General features: G+C 44.5%; 1 protein-coding gene across 1 annotated transcript in view; it reads left to right on the top strand.

Annotated features, from left to right (window-relative positions):
• SHISA9 (shisa family member 9) overlaps positions 1-14784 on the top strand; it is a 291458-nt gene extending 276674 nt beyond the window's left edge. Inside the window, exon 5 of the mRNA XM_065893341.1 lies at positions 14402-14784. Coding sequence (XP_065749413.1) covers positions 14402-14784 — 383 coding nt within the window. The remainder of the gene's footprint in view (positions 1-14401) is intronic.
• Positions 14785-17765: the final 2981 nt, after the last annotated feature.

Here is a 17765-nt window from a genome sequence, read left to right as displayed (position 1 = left end):
GACACCACCACCTCAATCCCAGTGGACTCCCCTAACCAGTATGAACACGTATCATGGAAATACATTTATTTTGCAAAACGAATCTTTGAACCTGGCCTTTGGAGCCTGGAACTTGGGGGAAACTTCTAGCACAGTGCTGTGATTTCATCACTCTAGCTCTGACTAGAATCAGGTTGTGTGGTCTTGCCCAAGCCAGTCACATGCTCTGGACTTTCATTTCTGCCATTTCCAAAATGGAGGAGATGATAGTATTCACGTTCTATCAGGTTTGGGGGAGTAATTTTATGAGATAATGCAAATAATACCCTTCCATGAAGCAATGAAGAAAATACACTTCTTCACCCTTTATGCTTCTACAGATGAGGGAACTGAGTTCTCTTGAGATAAATGAGATTGCCAGCACTCACACAGGGCATCACACCCAGGACCAGGACCCAGAGCTCAAAGAATGGCTTAAGACCCCAATGTTCATAGCAACACTATTTACAATAGCCAAAACATAGAAACAACCTAAATGTCCATCAACAGATGAATGGATAAAGAAGATGTGGCGTGCACACACACACACACACACACACACACACAATGAAATACTACTGAGACATTAAAAAGAATGAAATAATGCCATTTGCAGCAACATGGATGGATCTAGAGATTGTCATACTAAGTGAAGTGAGTTAGACAGAGAAAGACAAATACCATATGATATCACTTATATGTGGAACATAAAAAAAATGATACAAATGAACTTATTTACAAGACAGAAATAGACTCACAGACATAGAAAACAAACTTATGGTTAACAAAAGGGAAAGGCGAGGGGACAGATATATTAGGAATTTGGAATTAACAGATATACACTACTATATATAAAATAGATAAACAACAGGACCTATTGTATAGCACAGGGAACTATATTCAATATCTTGTAATAAGGTATAACATATTTCTTTTATACATAATTCTTAATATATATTAAGGCATTCTTAATAACATAATTCTTTTATACATTATTAATAATGTATAAAAGAATCTGAAGAAGAATATCTCTCTATCTATCTGAATCACTTTGCTGTTCTCCTGATCATTGTAAATCAGCTATACTTCAATTAAAAAAAAAATCAGTCTTTAAGAAAAAAAGAATGGCTTAAGGACTTGACCCAGAATCACGGGAGATGCTTTTTACCAATGTCCATCCCGGGCCTACCCACTCCTATGGGCCTGGAACCTCTGGATTTTTCACTTTCCATTTTTCATTTTTTCACTTTAAAAATGCACCTCCTGGGTCATTTTATGTGCATTCAACTCTGGACCTACATTTTCCTAAGACCCAATCCTAGATACAAACACAGCTTACCCCAGAGCACCAGTTTTCGCATGCCAGCATTCCTCATGTATTCCAAAAATTCTTAGTCGGGGTTTGATCTGGGGGCTATAGCTGGAAGGTAAGAGCATTGGAGGTGGACGGTCTTGGATTTGGTACCCTGCTCTGCCACTTATCAGCTGTGGCAGAGTCAGTTGGCAGCCAAATTACTCAGTGTCTCTGGGCCTTAGTTCTCATCTGTCACATGGGAAAAAATGATATTGCCTCATCACCTCCCTTTACGAGGGTTTAAATTAGATCATGTAGGTGAAACGGCTAAAAACGGTGTCTAGTACATGGTAAGCACTCAAGAAATCCTAGTTCTTTCTTTCTTTTGAGAAAATTGATGTAGCTCGGTGATAAATATTCATCCAAGAGATGCTACAGAAGCACAGAAAATATGTGATTTGGGTTACAGTTCTGTTGGAGGGTACACAACCTGGGGAAGGACTCACTTAAAAGTAGCCTTAAAACATTACTTCATAAAAGTCAGGCTTTTGCAACTTTCTGGCTTGGGTTATTGGTTTGTGGGTGAGCAGCAGGGTACAGAGCAGGTGGAGGATAAGGAAGTGATTTTTTTTTTTTTAATAAAAATCAAATTCTACCAGCTTCTGAGTTCAGCCTCTTTGGAAAAGCGTACAGCAAGCACTGGCATTTTGATGAGCTTCCTTGGGAACCCATAGGGCATGAAGTGAGCCTGTGGAGAGAGTTCTCTGCTTTGCAGGAAATGCCATTGCAGCAAGATAGCAATACTACTCTATATAAAATAGATAACTAACAAGGACCTACTGTATAGCACAGGGAACTCTATTCAATACTCTGTAACGACCTATATGGGAATAGAATCTTAAAAAGAGTGGATATACGTATATGCATAACTGACTCAATTTGATGTACAGCAGAAACAAATACAACATTGTAAATCAACTATACTCTAGTAAAATTTTTTTTAAAACGTGTGTCGCTCTGAGGCTAAGCTGGCTAGATATCATTCATGCTAAATATCCCCCAAATCTTGCATGGTACCGCCATCACGTAGTAGACACTAAACATACATTTTATTAATAAATTATTAATTGAAGCTGAGCATCGCATTTGAAGGGAATCCTGTTGTCTTTTCTAAAGAGGCCCTGGGAAATAGAAAAATCAACCAGGTGGAAGTGGGGGGTGGCCAGTGTTTAGATCCAGTGCTGCTTCTGTTCCGTTGGGTGTCCTTGTGCCCACAGCTCCAGTTGCTTCTCCTATAAATGGAAGGCTGGGATCATTGATCTCATTGACCCCTCTGTCTCCATAAGTAAAGATCCCAGGCTTTGCTATGATTGGCTTGCCTTGTCATGTGGCCACCTACCTCTGAACAAATTGTTATGATGAGGGCAATGAAATGGGTTGTTTGTAGTCATCGGGGAATGGTTAGAGGGTGAAGGAGTGGAGGGGTATGTCATCCACACCATTTGGATTAAGAGTAGGGGAGGGCTTCCCTGGTGGCGCAGTGGTTGAGAGTCCGCCTACCGATGCAGGGGACACAGGTTCGTGCCCCGGTCTGGGAAGATCCCACATGCCGCGGAGCGGCTGGGCCCGTGAGCCGTGGCTGCTGGGCCTGCGCGTCTGGAGCCTGTGCTCCGCAGTGGGAGAGGTGACAACAGTGAGAGGCCCGGGTACTGCAAAAAAAAAAAAAAAAAAAAAAAAGGGTAGGTGAGACATGGATCCCCACCTGGAAATTAGGGCTCTTCCTGGGAGTAGGGTGAGCGAATGATTGGCATTTGTATCAGTTATCCATTGTTACAATGATGCTGCATAAGAAACAACCTCAAATCGCACGGCTTAAACTTATTTAACTCAGCATTTATTGAGATCAGGGGTCTATGTGCCAGTGATTTATCCTGATGCAGGAGGTTCTTCTAGTCTGAGCTGAGTTCACCCATATGACTTGGGGTTGGATGGATGCTGGCTGATGTAGGCTGGTTTCAGCTGGAAAGACTGGGTGACTTGGCGCTGCTCCAGGTGTCTTTTATCCTTAGAGAAGGTAGCCCAGACATGTTCTCATGATGGGGGCAGAGGTGAAAGAGAGCAATCAAACACCAGCAAGCACTTTTCAAACTTCTGTGTGTGTCATATCTGCTAACCTTCATTAATCACATGATGAACTCAGAATCCAAAGATCCTCTTTTTTGGGGGGTGAGCTTCAAAGTCACATAAAAAGAGTGTGGATACAAGGAAGGGGGGAAAAATGGAGGTCCTTCATGCATTCATCTAACACAGGGTCCCAAATCTTATCATTATCTACTTTGAGATGGTCCTTTGCACATTGGAAGGAAGTATGTAGGATTAAGGAGAGTTAACTTGTATTTCCTCCCTTTAAAAAACCACCAGTTATATAAAATTTTACCAGTTCAGAGGTTGATCATAAAACAAACCATGCAATGAATTTCTGAGAAGAAATATCTCCATCTGTGGAGCAGCAGTGCAGGATGAAGGGCAGTGAATGAGTGCACAGTTTCCAACCAGGGCCCTTCAATGCAGGGGGCTCTGTGGTCAGCCTCGGATGGAGCATGAGTCCAGCTACCTTTGTTCAGTAGCCTTTCAGAAAGTGGTGACTGCCCAACAGGACTGCTTAAGGCAAGAGACAGAGGGCTTAAGGTTTCATAGGTCCATTGGCCTTGAGATGTTCACAGAGGGCTCCCTGCAGCCACAACAAAGGGGCTGATCGTGCAGCTGGATAGCTTTGGTGCAAAGCCCAAGCCAGGCACTGTTTCAGAATCATCGTCAGCAAAGGCAGCAGTGCCTTCTCTTGGGACCCTCAGGGCTAAGATTAAAAAGGGCCAGGATTCCATTCTCCCCTTTCCAATTTTCTCTCTTAGAGAGATAAGCCTTCAGGAAAGATGTGTGGCCCTGTAGAAACAGCCAGGAGTCCTGGCTTTAATTAGAACCTGGTTCAAATGTAATTTTCCCTCCTTGTGTCTCTACAGTGAGGCCCAGAACCAGGTGAAATGGGGGCTAATTTGCCATAAAGACAAATCTTCCCACCTCCTCCTGGCTCTCTCCCGCCTGGGAAGCTAGGCTTTTTTCCTGCCTTTCTTGTTTCTGCCTGCTGAGACAACCGCAGGAGCCTGTGCAGCTTTATAACATGTATTTCAAAAGAAGGGAGAAATACCTGGGTATTTTCTTTTTTATCATGAACTGTTTCCCCTTTTACTGTTTCATTCAGCTCACGATGGAGAGAAAAAAGAGTAGAGACCCAGAAGACACTCCCATGTAAATAAAAGTTCAGCACTGTCCTAGTGAACCAAAAGGCCTCACAAATGCAGTGGCTTAAGAGAAAGAAGTATATTTCTCTCGTGTAATAGCCCCAGAGGGGGTGGTCCAGGTTGGTGGGGCAGCTTTACTCCAAGCTGTCACTCAGGGACCCAGGTTCCTCCAACATTGTTGCTCTGTGGCCACCTACTGTATTGTCCTCATCTGCATTGTTATAGTTAGTTGCTGTCCTGGCCTATGGGAAGGGGGAGAGAGGACACCCAGGGCAACCGATTTTATCTTAAGTGAATATGTTGAAGTGGAAACTGGATGCATCACTTTTGCTAACAGTCCATTGGTGAGAGATTAGCCACGTGGCCAAATTTAGCTTCCAAGAAGGCTAGGGAAATCTAGCTCAGGATTAGGTGGCCATGTGCCCAAGAAAAAAGGTAGAAGAGATCTGGATGACAAGTAGCAGTCTCTTACAATATCATGTCAGATGGGGTATACGTTTAAGGAGCCTACTGTGTGCCAGGCATAATGGTTTGTGCTTTCACACTTTGTCACTTGTTTACTTCTCTTATAAGTGGAAGAGTTGGGATTTTAACTCAGGTCCATCTGCTCTTCAAGTTCATGCTCTTTCTACCATATTCTAAAGAAGATTTTACAGTCACAGAATTCTTCCAAACTCCGCTGTCTGCTGTATAAACAAGTTGCACTGAGTCCTGCACGCTCTCAGCTTCACTAATCCTTCTTTCTCTCTCAGCATGCTCAGATCTTATTGCTGACGTCTTGCCTTCCAAGGCTCTACTATGGCTGTCAAGAGCTCAGTGTAGGATTCAGGAGCAACACTTGGAATACTTTGTCATCATCAGAAATGATTGCTGCTCTCTGAGTGGTGGGGAGGGGAGAATGGAAGCACAGGGAAGAGAATACTGGTGAATATCGCAAAGTGGGATCCCCCTACATGGTCATGGAGGGAGTCGGTGTGATGTAGCGTGAAGAGACCGGGCAACCACACCTACCTCATTGGCTTGGGGTGGGGTGGGGAGCCAACTAAATGAGATGATACCTGTAAAGCACCTGGATGGTGCCTGGCTGGAGTGGTGACGAAGCTTCAGGCTCCTCCCAGTTCTAAGAGAAGCATATAGCACCTTATCCAACCCAGTTCTTTTAACAGGAAGCCACTTTTTGTTGGTAACTGGTCAGCACTCCCGCCAATGCCAGTGCATCTCAGACGATGCAAGACCCACACTCTTGTAATGCAGTAGCCAACTGAGTGCTGTGAGCCTGGCAGGGAGAGTCTCTCATGACACCCCAGCTCCCTTCTCTTGCGCCACTTTAAGGAAGAAAAAGGTAAACATATATTGCCTCCAGGGGGAGTTTGAGACTTCATGAAATTTCCAGTTGTGACATTTTGATGTCTCCTCTTGTGAATAAGATCTACATGTATATCTCAATCCCTGATGTTTTGAGAGGAGGAATCAAGAAAAGTGTTTTCTCCTTATAATTCTCACTCTGTCCTCCACCTTCTTTAGTTTCGGGGGAACGCTTTCCTGCAGATAGAAACTTGTTAAGGAAACAAGAGTTTCTTCTATAAGGCAGGCAGATGGTTAAATAGATGGTGAATGTTGTCACACATTCGTAAATTTCAGGATACCTGGAATTCAGCCAGGTGTCAAGGGTTCAGATCCCAGCACTGTCACTTGGACAAGTTGCCAAAGCTCTCTTGCTTCAGTTTCCCCATTTATAAAATGAGACCAATAATAGCACCTACCTCATGAGGATATTGAGAGGATTAAAGGGGGTAACAAATGTCCATTCCTTAGCCGGGTGCCTGGAGCAGAGCACGCACTTAATAAAGGTGAGCTCTTACTCAGGTTACACTGGGTGAGCTGGGAAGGGGGCGTGTCAGCACAGCCTGCTGCTGGATCCAAGCGGTCTTTTTAACCAATCCCCGCCCCCTGCGCCTGACTCCATTCTACCTCCCCTGAGCTATGGCTGCTAGAGAACATCCATGCCTCTGCAAGTTTTCAGCCAGGAGTTTGGAGCTGGGCAGCAGCCTGGTTCTTCTGCCCCAGAAGCTCCAGTCCTTCTATCCCTGTAAAGCACAGGTCACGTAGCCTTCTACAGTGTGGACGATGTATTAGTTAGAGAAACACAACCAGCAGGATATTTGTGTGTGGGTGTGGCAATCCTTGGCATACTTTGCCTTATGTAGCTGTATCACTCCAGTCTCTGCCTCTGATTTCACATGGCCTTCCTCTGTGTGTGTGTCTATGTGTCCAAATTTATTTATTCTTATAAGTACACCAGTCATTGGATTAGGATCCAGATTAATCCAGTATGACCTCATTTTACCTTGATTACATCTGTGTGATAGGTACGTAGGATATACTTAATGTATATATTTTATATATATGCATATTATATATGTAGGATATATTATATAGGATATATACGTACAAATATGTATATGTGGAATATATGTATATATGGAGAATTATTGCAAGCAATTGAATCACACAATTATGGAGGCTGAGAAGTCCCATAATCTATTGTCTGCAAGCTAGAAACCCAGGAGGCTGGTGGTGTATTTCCAGTCCCAGTCTGAAGGCCTGAGAACCAGAGGAGCCAGTGTTGTAAATCCCAGGTCCAGGGCAGGAGGAGACTCACGTCCCAGCTCAAGCAGGCCAGGCAGGAAGGGCATGGATCCTCTCTTCCTCTGCTTTTTGTGGTATTCAGTCCCTTAACAAATTAGGTTGGTGCCCCTCTACATTGGAGGGGATCGTGTGCTTTACTGAGTCCACTGATTCAAATGCTAATCTCATCCAGACCCAGAAATAATGTTTAATCTGGACCCCCTACGGGCCAGTCAAGTTGGCATATATAAGATTAGCCACCAGAGATCAGAAGGTGAAGCATCCTGCCCATTTCTAATATTTGAGAGAATGTCACTGGAATCAAACTGTCTTTGGTGCTTTTCTTCCCTTATCAAATGTTTATTATTGTATCCTACTATGTGCCAGGTGCTGGGCTAAGATGTTGGAGATACAGTGAGGAGCAGAGCAGATATGATGTCTAACCTAATTGGAGCTTATATTCTAGTCAAAGGAGATAGACAATACACAAATAACTAAGAAAAATAATTTCATATATGCAGGCTAAGAACATATTAAAATAGGCAAAGGTGATGAGAGCAACGGGGGTGTTTTCACTGGGTCATCAGGAGGAATTTTCTGAGTGACCTTTGATCAGAGAACCAAATGACAAGAAGGATCCAAAAAGAAAGGTGTTTGGCAGTGAGAACAACAGGGACAAGGTCCAGTGGCTCTGAGATGGTGAAAAGCTTGGCGTGTTCTGGGATAGGAAGGAATCCTGTGTGTGTATGCTGGATTGAATAGCATCCTCCCCCCATCCCGACCCAGATCTACTCAGAACCTCAGAATGTGCTCACGCTTGGACATAGGGTCTTTGCAGATGTAACTAAGTTAAAATGAGGTCATCCTGGATTACTGTGGGTCCTAATCCAATGACTGGCGTCCGTATAAGAAGAGGGAAGTTTGGACACATAGACACACACAGAGAGGAGGGTCATGTGAATTCAGAGGCAGAGATTGGAGATGCAGCTACAGGCAAGGAATGCCAGGATTACTGCAACCACCAGAAGCGAAGAGGAGGAGGCAAAGAAGCATACTTCACTAGAGCCTGCAGAAGGAGCACAGACCTACCGACACCTTGATTTCAGACTTCTGGACTCCAGAACTGGGAAAGAATAAATTTCTGTTGTTTTAAGTTGCCCAGTTTGTGGTAATTTGCTATGGCAGCCCTAGGGAACTAGTGCACTATGTGATGGGTCATAATAAGCGAGGGAGAGATGAGGGTGGGCAAGCAACAGCCAGAGGCCAGGCCATGCCGACCTTCGGGGTCACAGCAAATCATTTGGATTTGATTCTTAAGTGTGATGGGAAGATTAATCGCTCTATTTCAATATATTCTTGGACCAAAGGTAGGGACAAATTGGGAATTGTTGAAAGCTTAGGATGGGACCTTGCTTACCAGGTGAAATCCATCACCTGAGACCCAAGATGATCACCAAGGGAGAAGGAGTGGTAGGAACCCCTCCTTAAGATATCCTTGGCCCAAGGAAAGAAGGTAGGTGGGAGGCCACCTGCCAAGACCCTCAGATGTGTAGCTTGTTTTGAAAACTGGTTATTACCTTGACTCTCCATTTCCATAGAGGCGAAGCTCCATCCCACCCGGCGCCTGTACAAGTGTCTGCTGCTAATTAAGAGAGAGACAGATGGAGGAAGGTTTAGTTTAATTTTGAAGCCTTGATTCCTTCAAGGCAATTAGGCTGATTGGAAGAAAAGCACCTTTTTCATTCTTTCTTCCTCTTTTTAAATGAAGAAAAATAAAAACGGAGAGGACCAGTGTTGTTGGAAGCCTCACACATCTGTTACCTGGTCGGCTTGTTAGCCACCTGCCCACGAGGTACCTTGGTTGATTAGGTTAATGCATTTATTAATGGGGCTTACAAGGCTGCTCAATGAATCTGTGATTTCCTTCACAAGCCACTTTTTAATATAGTAAGACAGGGACCACAATGCACAACACCGAGGGTGGCCAGGTAAGTATTTCTTTCCCATCCTCGGTATCTAAATCAGAGGGGATGAAAAAGAGGATTTCACAAAAATTGCATTTCCTGGTTATGGGAACAGTTCATCCACCTAACCACCAACCACATCCTTGTTGAAATGATCTAGAAAATAACTCTTTGGAGGATGGTTTTATGCCCCATGCGGCAAGTCTGTACCTGCTCTGCACTTGTCAAAAACACCTCTGAGTCATGTGGAGGGGGGACAGACAAACAAATAGATGTGAACGATATAATCCTGCAGACAGGACATTAGATGATCTGATGACCCCTTGTTTTCTTCACTTTATTACATACATATCCTTTCAGTTTTTGAAGCTACCATGCTACTTCCCACCTCAGGCCTTTTGCAAATGTTGTTCTGTATCAGTTATCTACTGCTGTGTAACAAATCACCCCAAAACTTAGTGGCTTAACATAGCAACTGTTTATTGGGCTTGTGGTTCTGGATCAGCTGGGAAGTTCTTCTGGTTTGGGCTGGCTTGGCTGCTCTTGGCCAGGCTTACTTAGTGTCTGTGATGAGCTGGCAGGTGGGCTAATGGCTTCACAGTCTAGGATGGCCTCACTGGGTATCTGGCAGGTAGCAGGCTGCTGTTGGCTGTGGTGAACATGGGCAACTGGACTGCATGTTTCTCATCCTTCAGGGGGCTAACCTGGGCTTCCTTTTTCATATGGAGGCAGGGTTCCAAGATCTGATAACAGAAGCTGCAGAACTTCTAAAAGCCCAGGCTTGGGATGTGCATGACATAATTTCTGCTACAGTCTACTGGTTAAAGCCAGTCACAAGGTCAGGCCATATTCATAGGGTAGGGAAATAGACTCCACCTCTCAATGGAAGGAACTGCAAAGTATTACAGCTATTTTTGCAATACACCCCATGTGCGCTCACCTGGATGCTGTTTCTGTTACTCTTCACTTTCAGATTCCAACTCAGAGAGCATCCTCAAGGATGCCTTCCCTAACCGGCACCTCATCCCAAACGTATCAAGGCCCCTTCTTGTGTCGTCTCATAGGGACAGCTAGGCTCTCAATACACATGGCAGCTGGAGGGAAGCAAAGAGGGAAGGAAGAAAGGAAGGAAGGGTGGTTAGTTTGGATGAGTGCTTCCTTTGTGCTTAGCTGGATATCTGGCACAGAGCGCTCAGTAAATGTCTGTTGGATTTAATTCAGTGCCTCTTTCATAAGCCAGAAGACAGACAAAATATATGTAGTGACTAGTTACTCTCTTTCAGAATTGTGTTATATAGCTTATATGTCTCATATAATTTATTCTTAACAATAAACCTCAGAGTAGTTATATTATCCTCATTTTACAGCAAAAGAAATAGAGATAAAGGAGTTTGACATTCCCAAGGTCTCATAGACTCAGGTCTGTCTGATTCCAAAGCCTGCAGATTTTTCTGTCCCACCCTTGCCCCATATACCAAACACTTTCTATGTTCAGGGGTTTCCCAATGACAGGTTCACCAAGAGACAAATTCAGGGTTGGGTGTGGAGAAGGACATATTGTAGGTTCTCCACGGGCGACTCCATGATTCCTCCTAATGGGAGCTGTTTCCCATACCTGCACTGATAGGGCAATAATTGAATGCCCCTGGGACTATTTTTCTTTAGAACTTTTTGAGAGGACATCACCTATCCCACCTGTCGGGGCACCTGTTTCATAATCAATTTCCTCAGTTTGTCAGAAACGGGAACCTTCCAATGCATCCCTTGCTCTGAGCTTCCCTTAGACTCATCCATTGTCTGGAAAGAGGAATTTGGGAGTAAATGGTTCTGGATCATGCCTGGGGATATAATGAGGGTGGGTGAGACTTTCAGGAAGAGACTGAAAGCAGTTTAGTGAGAGCAAATAGATGTGAAAATGGAAAACTAGAAAAGAGCAGTCAGGACTATGATAGCGCAGAGGTTGCTGAGGGAGCCGGGGAATTAGAAAGCATCACCTTAACTTAACCTTGAAAGATGAATAACAGAGCATCTGATGTAAATGAAGGGGTGAAACACGTCAGCTCCATCCTCTGGTTCTCCGACCAGCTCAGAGACCTCATTATTAATACTCATAAGACTGGATAGTTCTTTATAGCACTTACTATATTTCTACTTTTATGTAATTTGTGGGATTATTTGGTCACATTCTGTCCTTCCCTCATAGAATGTCCACCCCACGAGGGCAGGGACCTTGTCTGTTTCTGATTCTCCCAATGTCCTTATATTTACAATGTCTACCACCTGGCCCATGCCTATTTGATGTATGACTAAAATGACTGAGAAAAATTGCTGGGACAGGTTTTGGTAAATGGTAACATGGTCAGTTTTAGAAATATGCCTTTGGGAGACTTCCATGGCAGTCCAGTGGTTAAGACTCTGAGCTTCCACTGCAAGGGGCACGGGTTTGATCCTTGTTTGGGGAACTAAGATCCTGCAAGCTGAACAGTGCGGCCAAACAAAACATAACAAAACAAAACAGAACAAAAGAGGAAATATGCTTTTGGCTGTAGTGTGGACAGTGGCCTGGGGGAGGTGAGACTCAAGGCAGGGGAGCCAGTTTGGTGGCAGAAGTAGAGCAGCATTTAAAGCAAGGAGGAGGCATAGCAGAGGTTAGAGCAGCATTTGGTAGGTACGATGGGAAGGACCTGTGGGTTAGCAGTTGTGCTGAGGAGAAGAGGAGGGTGACATCAGCACCTGCTCCTGTGTTTCTGGCTTGAGTAACTAGAGAGTTGGTGTTCCCACTCGTGAGAGAAGGAAGAGCCTGGAGAACAGATGTGAATGATGTTGATGGGTTCAGTCTTGGCCACCTTGAGTGGGAGATGCCAGTGACTCTGTCCTGGAGGTAACCGGATACATGAATTTTGAAGTCCAAGGAGGGATGTCAGAGCATCCTTCTGTTGAAACATCATGCGTTGGAAACCTAGAACTTTCCTCTGGAAGACGCGATTCTAATACCAACTTGAATGTAACCCATACCACCTTAAGGAGTGCATGGTATTTCGGGAATGTGTGCTCTTCCCATGTCGGTAGCTATTCCATAGTTCCTTTTGACATTGATATTCTGTATCTTCAGACAGCTCTAGAATTCAAGGAAGCGGGGACATTCTCTTGAAAGATTGCATTACTCAGGGTTGTTTACATTAAACATGGACAGAAACCCAACTTAAACTGTATTAAGCCTGGAAGGTTAACATGTGGCTTCCGGGGGTGCTATGTTGAGGAATCTAAGCAAAGGCCATGCTAGCTAGGAAAGAGCTCTGTGATCAATGAGTGATGTCTGCCACAGATGCAGAAGGGGCAAGCAGGGGCATATGTGCTCACTCATTCCTGAAAACAGAGCTTTCCCTCTACGGCCTTTCAAAAGCATCAAATAATGTCTAATGGAGTTAGGTTCTACCTTGGCTCAGCCGCTAGCTGCGGGTAACCTCAATTAAATGATTTCATGTTCCTTAGCTTGACAGTTTCCGCATCTGTCAAGCAGAGGTCATAATCCCTGTCTTTCCCACCTCTTGTGGTTGAAAGGATCGAATGAGAAAAGAAACGTGGAAGGGCAGTGACCTCCATGAATTTACATGATTTCACACACGTAACAGTATGGGATGCTGGAAGTGTGGATTAAAGAGCAGCACATATTTCTGGACTCCTGAGAGATATATGTTCAAGAGTTTATTGCTAAGACATTAATTTAAAAAGTATAGAGGATCTTCTAATAAAAGAATTGTGAGAGAAAATAAAGTCTCAGAAAGTTATCAAATAAATTGAGAAAGAAGGCAGGAAAGAAAGAAAGGAAGGGAGGGAGGGAGGAAGAGAGAGAGAGAAAAGAAAACAAAAAAGAGAGAAAGAAAGAAAGGAAACATTCAGTGCATTAGAGTGTGGTGAATGAAGCAGAAATTGGTATAATTCTTTTGTAGCATAGTTGGCAATATGTATAAAGGGCCTTAATAATGTTTACAGCCTTTGGCCAAGTAATTCCACTTCAGATAATTTATTTCAGGGCTGGATAGTAAATATTTCAGGCTATGTGGGCCATGCAGTCTCTGTCACAAGCACTCAGATCTGCTGTTGCACTGCAGACAGGTGAAGGAATGGGCATGGCAGCATTCCGGTAAAACTTTATTTATGAAAATGGGTGGCAGCTAGATCGATCCATGGGCTATAGTTTTCCACCCTCTGATACAGATTAAAGAATATTTTAAGAATTATTTCACATTCAAAATTCTAAATACTAAGAGAGCTTTAGTCTAGAAAATTCTCATTTCAGATTGATTTATATTAGCAAAATATTGGCACAGCTTGAATGCTCATCCATAGGATGAATGATTAATTTTCATAGTTTTGCTCACTGAAATATTATGTAGGTATTAGAATGCTGTTTGCTAGTGATTTATAACAATATGAAGAACTGCTTGCTAGAATGTTACATGAGAAATTACAGTTATTTATAATGATGATGATAATGGTGGTGGCTAACATCTAAGCACATTACGTATGGCACCACTTAACCCTCTAAACAACCCTATGAAATATCCTTTTTTATTGTAACCACTTTCCTGATGCAGAAGCTGTTGGTAATAAAAGTTATTTACCAAAGTTACACTGCTAGTAGGTGGCAGAAGTGGGATTTGAACACAGGTCTGCTTAACTGCTAAAAGCAAAAACAAAAGCACTAACACAAATTCCAAATGAAACTCTTTATTGAGAAAACCAGGAGAAAATACACCCAAGTATTGATATCGACTGTCTTGGGCAGTAGCTGATAGATACGAATATTTCTCAATGTGTTCGATATTTTCTCTAATGAGAAGCATCATTTTCATAATGAAGAAAGAACAACACTTGCATTTTATAAGAAAGGCAAGGGTGGCGGAGTGCTAGGTGTGATTGTGAGGGAAGAAGGATCTGGGGGGAACTAGAGATTCCCTTGCGGATGCCCTCGCCTTCTTGGTCCTCCTCTTGTTGGTGGAAAACACATGACCTGTCTTCCTTCTTTCTGTCTGCTCCGGGTGGAGTTTCTAGTGTGTGTCTCGTTTGGACTGTTGGCCCACTGAGATGCTGTTCTTGGGTTGACCTGCTAATCCCTAACTGTCTTTCTCTCTCTCCTCTCTCTCCCTCTCTCTGCTCTCTCCTCCCCCCTTCGTCCACCTACCTGTCCCATCGTACAGCCGACAAGGTAAATGATGACTTCTACTCCAAGCGACGGCACCTGGCCGAGCTGGCCGCCAAGGGGAACTTGCCTCTGCATCCCGTAAGAGTGGAGGATGAGCCGCGGGCCTTCAGTCCTGAGCATGGCCCCGCCAAGCAGAACGGACAGAAGTCCCGCACCAACAAGACGCCCTCCCACCCCCTGGCCTACAACTCCACCGCCAACTTTAAGAGCTGGGACCCCAAGGATCAGTCTCTTCGGCGGCAGCAAGCTTATGGGAACAAGGGCAAGCTGGGCACGGCTGAGTCCGGCTCCAGCGACCCCTTGGGAACTCGCACCCAGCACTACCCACCCCCGCAGCCATACTTCATCACCAACAGCAAAACGGAAGTGACTGTCTGAGCTGTCGCTACAGGGGACATCCTGGAGACCACACTCAACTGAGAGAGGCAAAAAATACCCCAACACACACCCTCCCTGTCCCCCGCCCGCACACCCACCCACACGTTCACCCTCCACACCGACCGACGACAAACCTACTGGTGACATGGAATCACGCTTTTCCTGTGTCATGCCTAACACGTGTCGGCGGGCAGCTGAGCAAGACCGGAACGTGGACGGTCAGCAATACAGCCGGGGGAAACTGAGGCACCCGCTTTCGACTTCAGGGTCGAGGTGGCCAACTCACATGCCTAAACCGTGGGGCTGATTTTTCTGTTCCTCCTAACTTGAAAGAAATCCATGATGAAAAAAAAAAAGTAGCACAATTTAGAGAAATTGTCCATTTGAGCACATATACCATTGACCATGCATTGTCTGTTTCTGGGTGAAAGAGCCAGAAAGGATGGAAGGTGGGGTAGAAAAGAGGGGTCGCTGGTGCACTTGATAAGCATTTTCTAATCCCAGGAAGTAGTGATGTGGACATAAAATTGTGATGAGCGTGAGACAGTAACTGGACCCCCCCCCCCCACCATGCTATTTATATACTTCTTATATCATCAAGGTTGGAAGCAAAAACAACACACACTCAAACTCACAAAAAATAAATAGACCCTGAACCCACCGACAGTGATGGGAAAGAAAGAACTTTTTTAGACAACTCCCATAAAGACTGTGGAAATGGGAGGGGTAGGCTTTTATGGCAGGGAGAGGGTCCAGAGAGTCTTAAATAACTATTTTTTAAAAAAAGGAAAATAAAATAGAATCCCACTACAAAACAGACAAGAACAGCAAAGTAACTGTTGTCCAACATCTTCAAGACTTAGGAAATCAACAACGTCTTCAAGAACAAACAAACAAAATTCACAGTTGAAATGTCGACAAGAGGTGAGACGGGGACCCAGAGCCTCTGATTTCTGGCGTTGTCCCCCCGCCTCCGAGACAAGAAACAGAGACAGAAACCAGTCCTCTATTAACTGTCTATCCCCGACTCCCTTCCCCTTCAGCCTGTTGCTGCCACCGCTGCCGAATTTCAACTGCTTTGGACTGAAAATGTCATAAGCGTGGGTGGTGCCTTCAATGTGTCACTGTTGAATGACAGTCTTGTTTCCCAAGTGCAACCTGTGTTCTTTTAGCCTTCCTGCCTCCTGTCTTTCTGCAGTAGTAGAAGGTGTTTCCATCCTCTGTTTGTTGGTGAGCCCACCCGATCCCACACTCTGAGGGGGAATGCTGCAACTTGCAAAGACCAAGACCTCCCTACCCCGCACACTGTCAAAATTCCCCAAGTCCCACCCCAAGCTCCCCAAACCTAGCGTGGGACCCAAGCATTCCTGGTCCCATCTTTCCCAGGATAGATAGATAGACAAACAATCCCTCCAAACCACTTCCCCACATACTGCAATGCGTTCATTTCCCATCCATGATACCCCGGGGTTGTTGTTCAGATGGGTTCTCATAGCTAATGGGTGTCCCAATAAAGACAGTTTTCCTAATAGTCTGATTTGTTTGGTGGAAGCCCAGAGAGAGATTGACGGAGAAGAGATTTTCATTTAAGGTGAGAAGTTTTCAACCAGTCCCTTAAATGGCTTAGCTAATTAACAGGAACCTTGGAGAGACCCCCAGCTCTTCTGATGTCAGAAACTGAACATGGTCTGAACAAGACCCTTCCTGGAATTCTGGACATCAGCGTTCTGCTTCCCCATCTCTCTGACATCATGGGATCGGGGAAACCAGCTGTTTATTCTCTTCTTTACTCCCAGCTGATCTGGGGACATTGACAGTGCATTTTATCTCTCTGGGCTTTAGTCTTCCACTTGAAACATGGGGAATTGGGGTGAGGTCAAGCTTTTCAAGCTTTTTGAAACAGCAAAACCTCTGCCCATTATAAAAAAAAAAAAAAAGAAATCGTGCCCAGGAGACCCTCTGTCAGATCCTGGCGAATATGAGGCTCTGTGCTGGGTGAGGCAGAGCTGGGAGGTTTAGCGCCTGCTTTCTCAGCCTCTTGGCTGAAACCCCAGTGCTACCCACTGTGGAGTAACGACTAGTGGGCTTGGTCAGTGTTTCCTTGATGTTAGTTATCTGTGTACCTGCCGCACACTTTTGGCATCTTTCTGTATCCCTGTCACAATATTTGTACCTAAATTGATACATTTTTAATACATTTAACTTTTGAAAGGAAAACTGTCAGTGTCACAAACAGAAAACCAATATCAGTCACCCTGAATAGAAAATAAGTGTAAAATAAGGACAAAGGCAACAGCGCAGCGATTGTTATGTTCTAGCTACAGACTATTACCCGCAGAAGGGTTTGAACCTGGAGCCTGGCGTTTGCTCACCTTCTTTCTCTTCCCTTCCTTCTTTTCTCTCTCCCTCTCCCCTTTTCTTGATTAAAAACAGATTAGCAGACGTTCAAGAGTTGTTAAAGATATACCGGCACCCATTGGAGACTTTCTCCTTGAAGTACTCAAATGGGCTGACAAAAGTGAAAAGGAAATCGTTTCCTATGTGACTCAGTGGTAGTTAGTGCTCTATCCATGTACTACTAAAAATCATCTTGCGTTCACTAGTGGTGCACAGCGCATACTTCAGGAAATACTGGATTGGCTTGTTTGGTGAGGTTCCCTCCAGCTCCAAAGTTCTATCATTCTAGTCTCCCTTTTAGCTCCTTTCTGCTCCTTTCCCTCAACCCCCTTATCCCAGCCCTGATGAAGGACCTTTCTCGGTCTCTGAATCTGCCGGATTTATTCGTCGTGTTCCTTCTCTTCTGAGTAAACCGCACCCAGTGAATTTTGTAACTTGGAGGTCTGCAGCTATAATTTCGGCAGTGAAGTTGCAGCTTGGTCCATAAGAAGTAACAGTGGTGAGAGCCCAAGAAGAGCAGTACTTAGCCTCGTTACCTTCCAGTTGGCTTTGGGAGCTGAACTGAAGCGGGGGAAGGGAGGGAG

The sequence above is a fragment of the Phocoena phocoena genome, chromosome 15, assembly GCF_963924675.1.
Source record: "Phocoena phocoena chromosome 15, mPhoPho1.1, whole genome shotgun sequence".
Classification (NCBI taxonomy): Eukaryota; Metazoa; Chordata; class Mammalia; order Artiodactyla; family Phocoenidae; genus Phocoena; species Phocoena phocoena.
The sequence above is the reverse complement of the archived record's forward strand: the minus strand, read 5'-3'. Positions and strand labels throughout refer to the sequence as shown.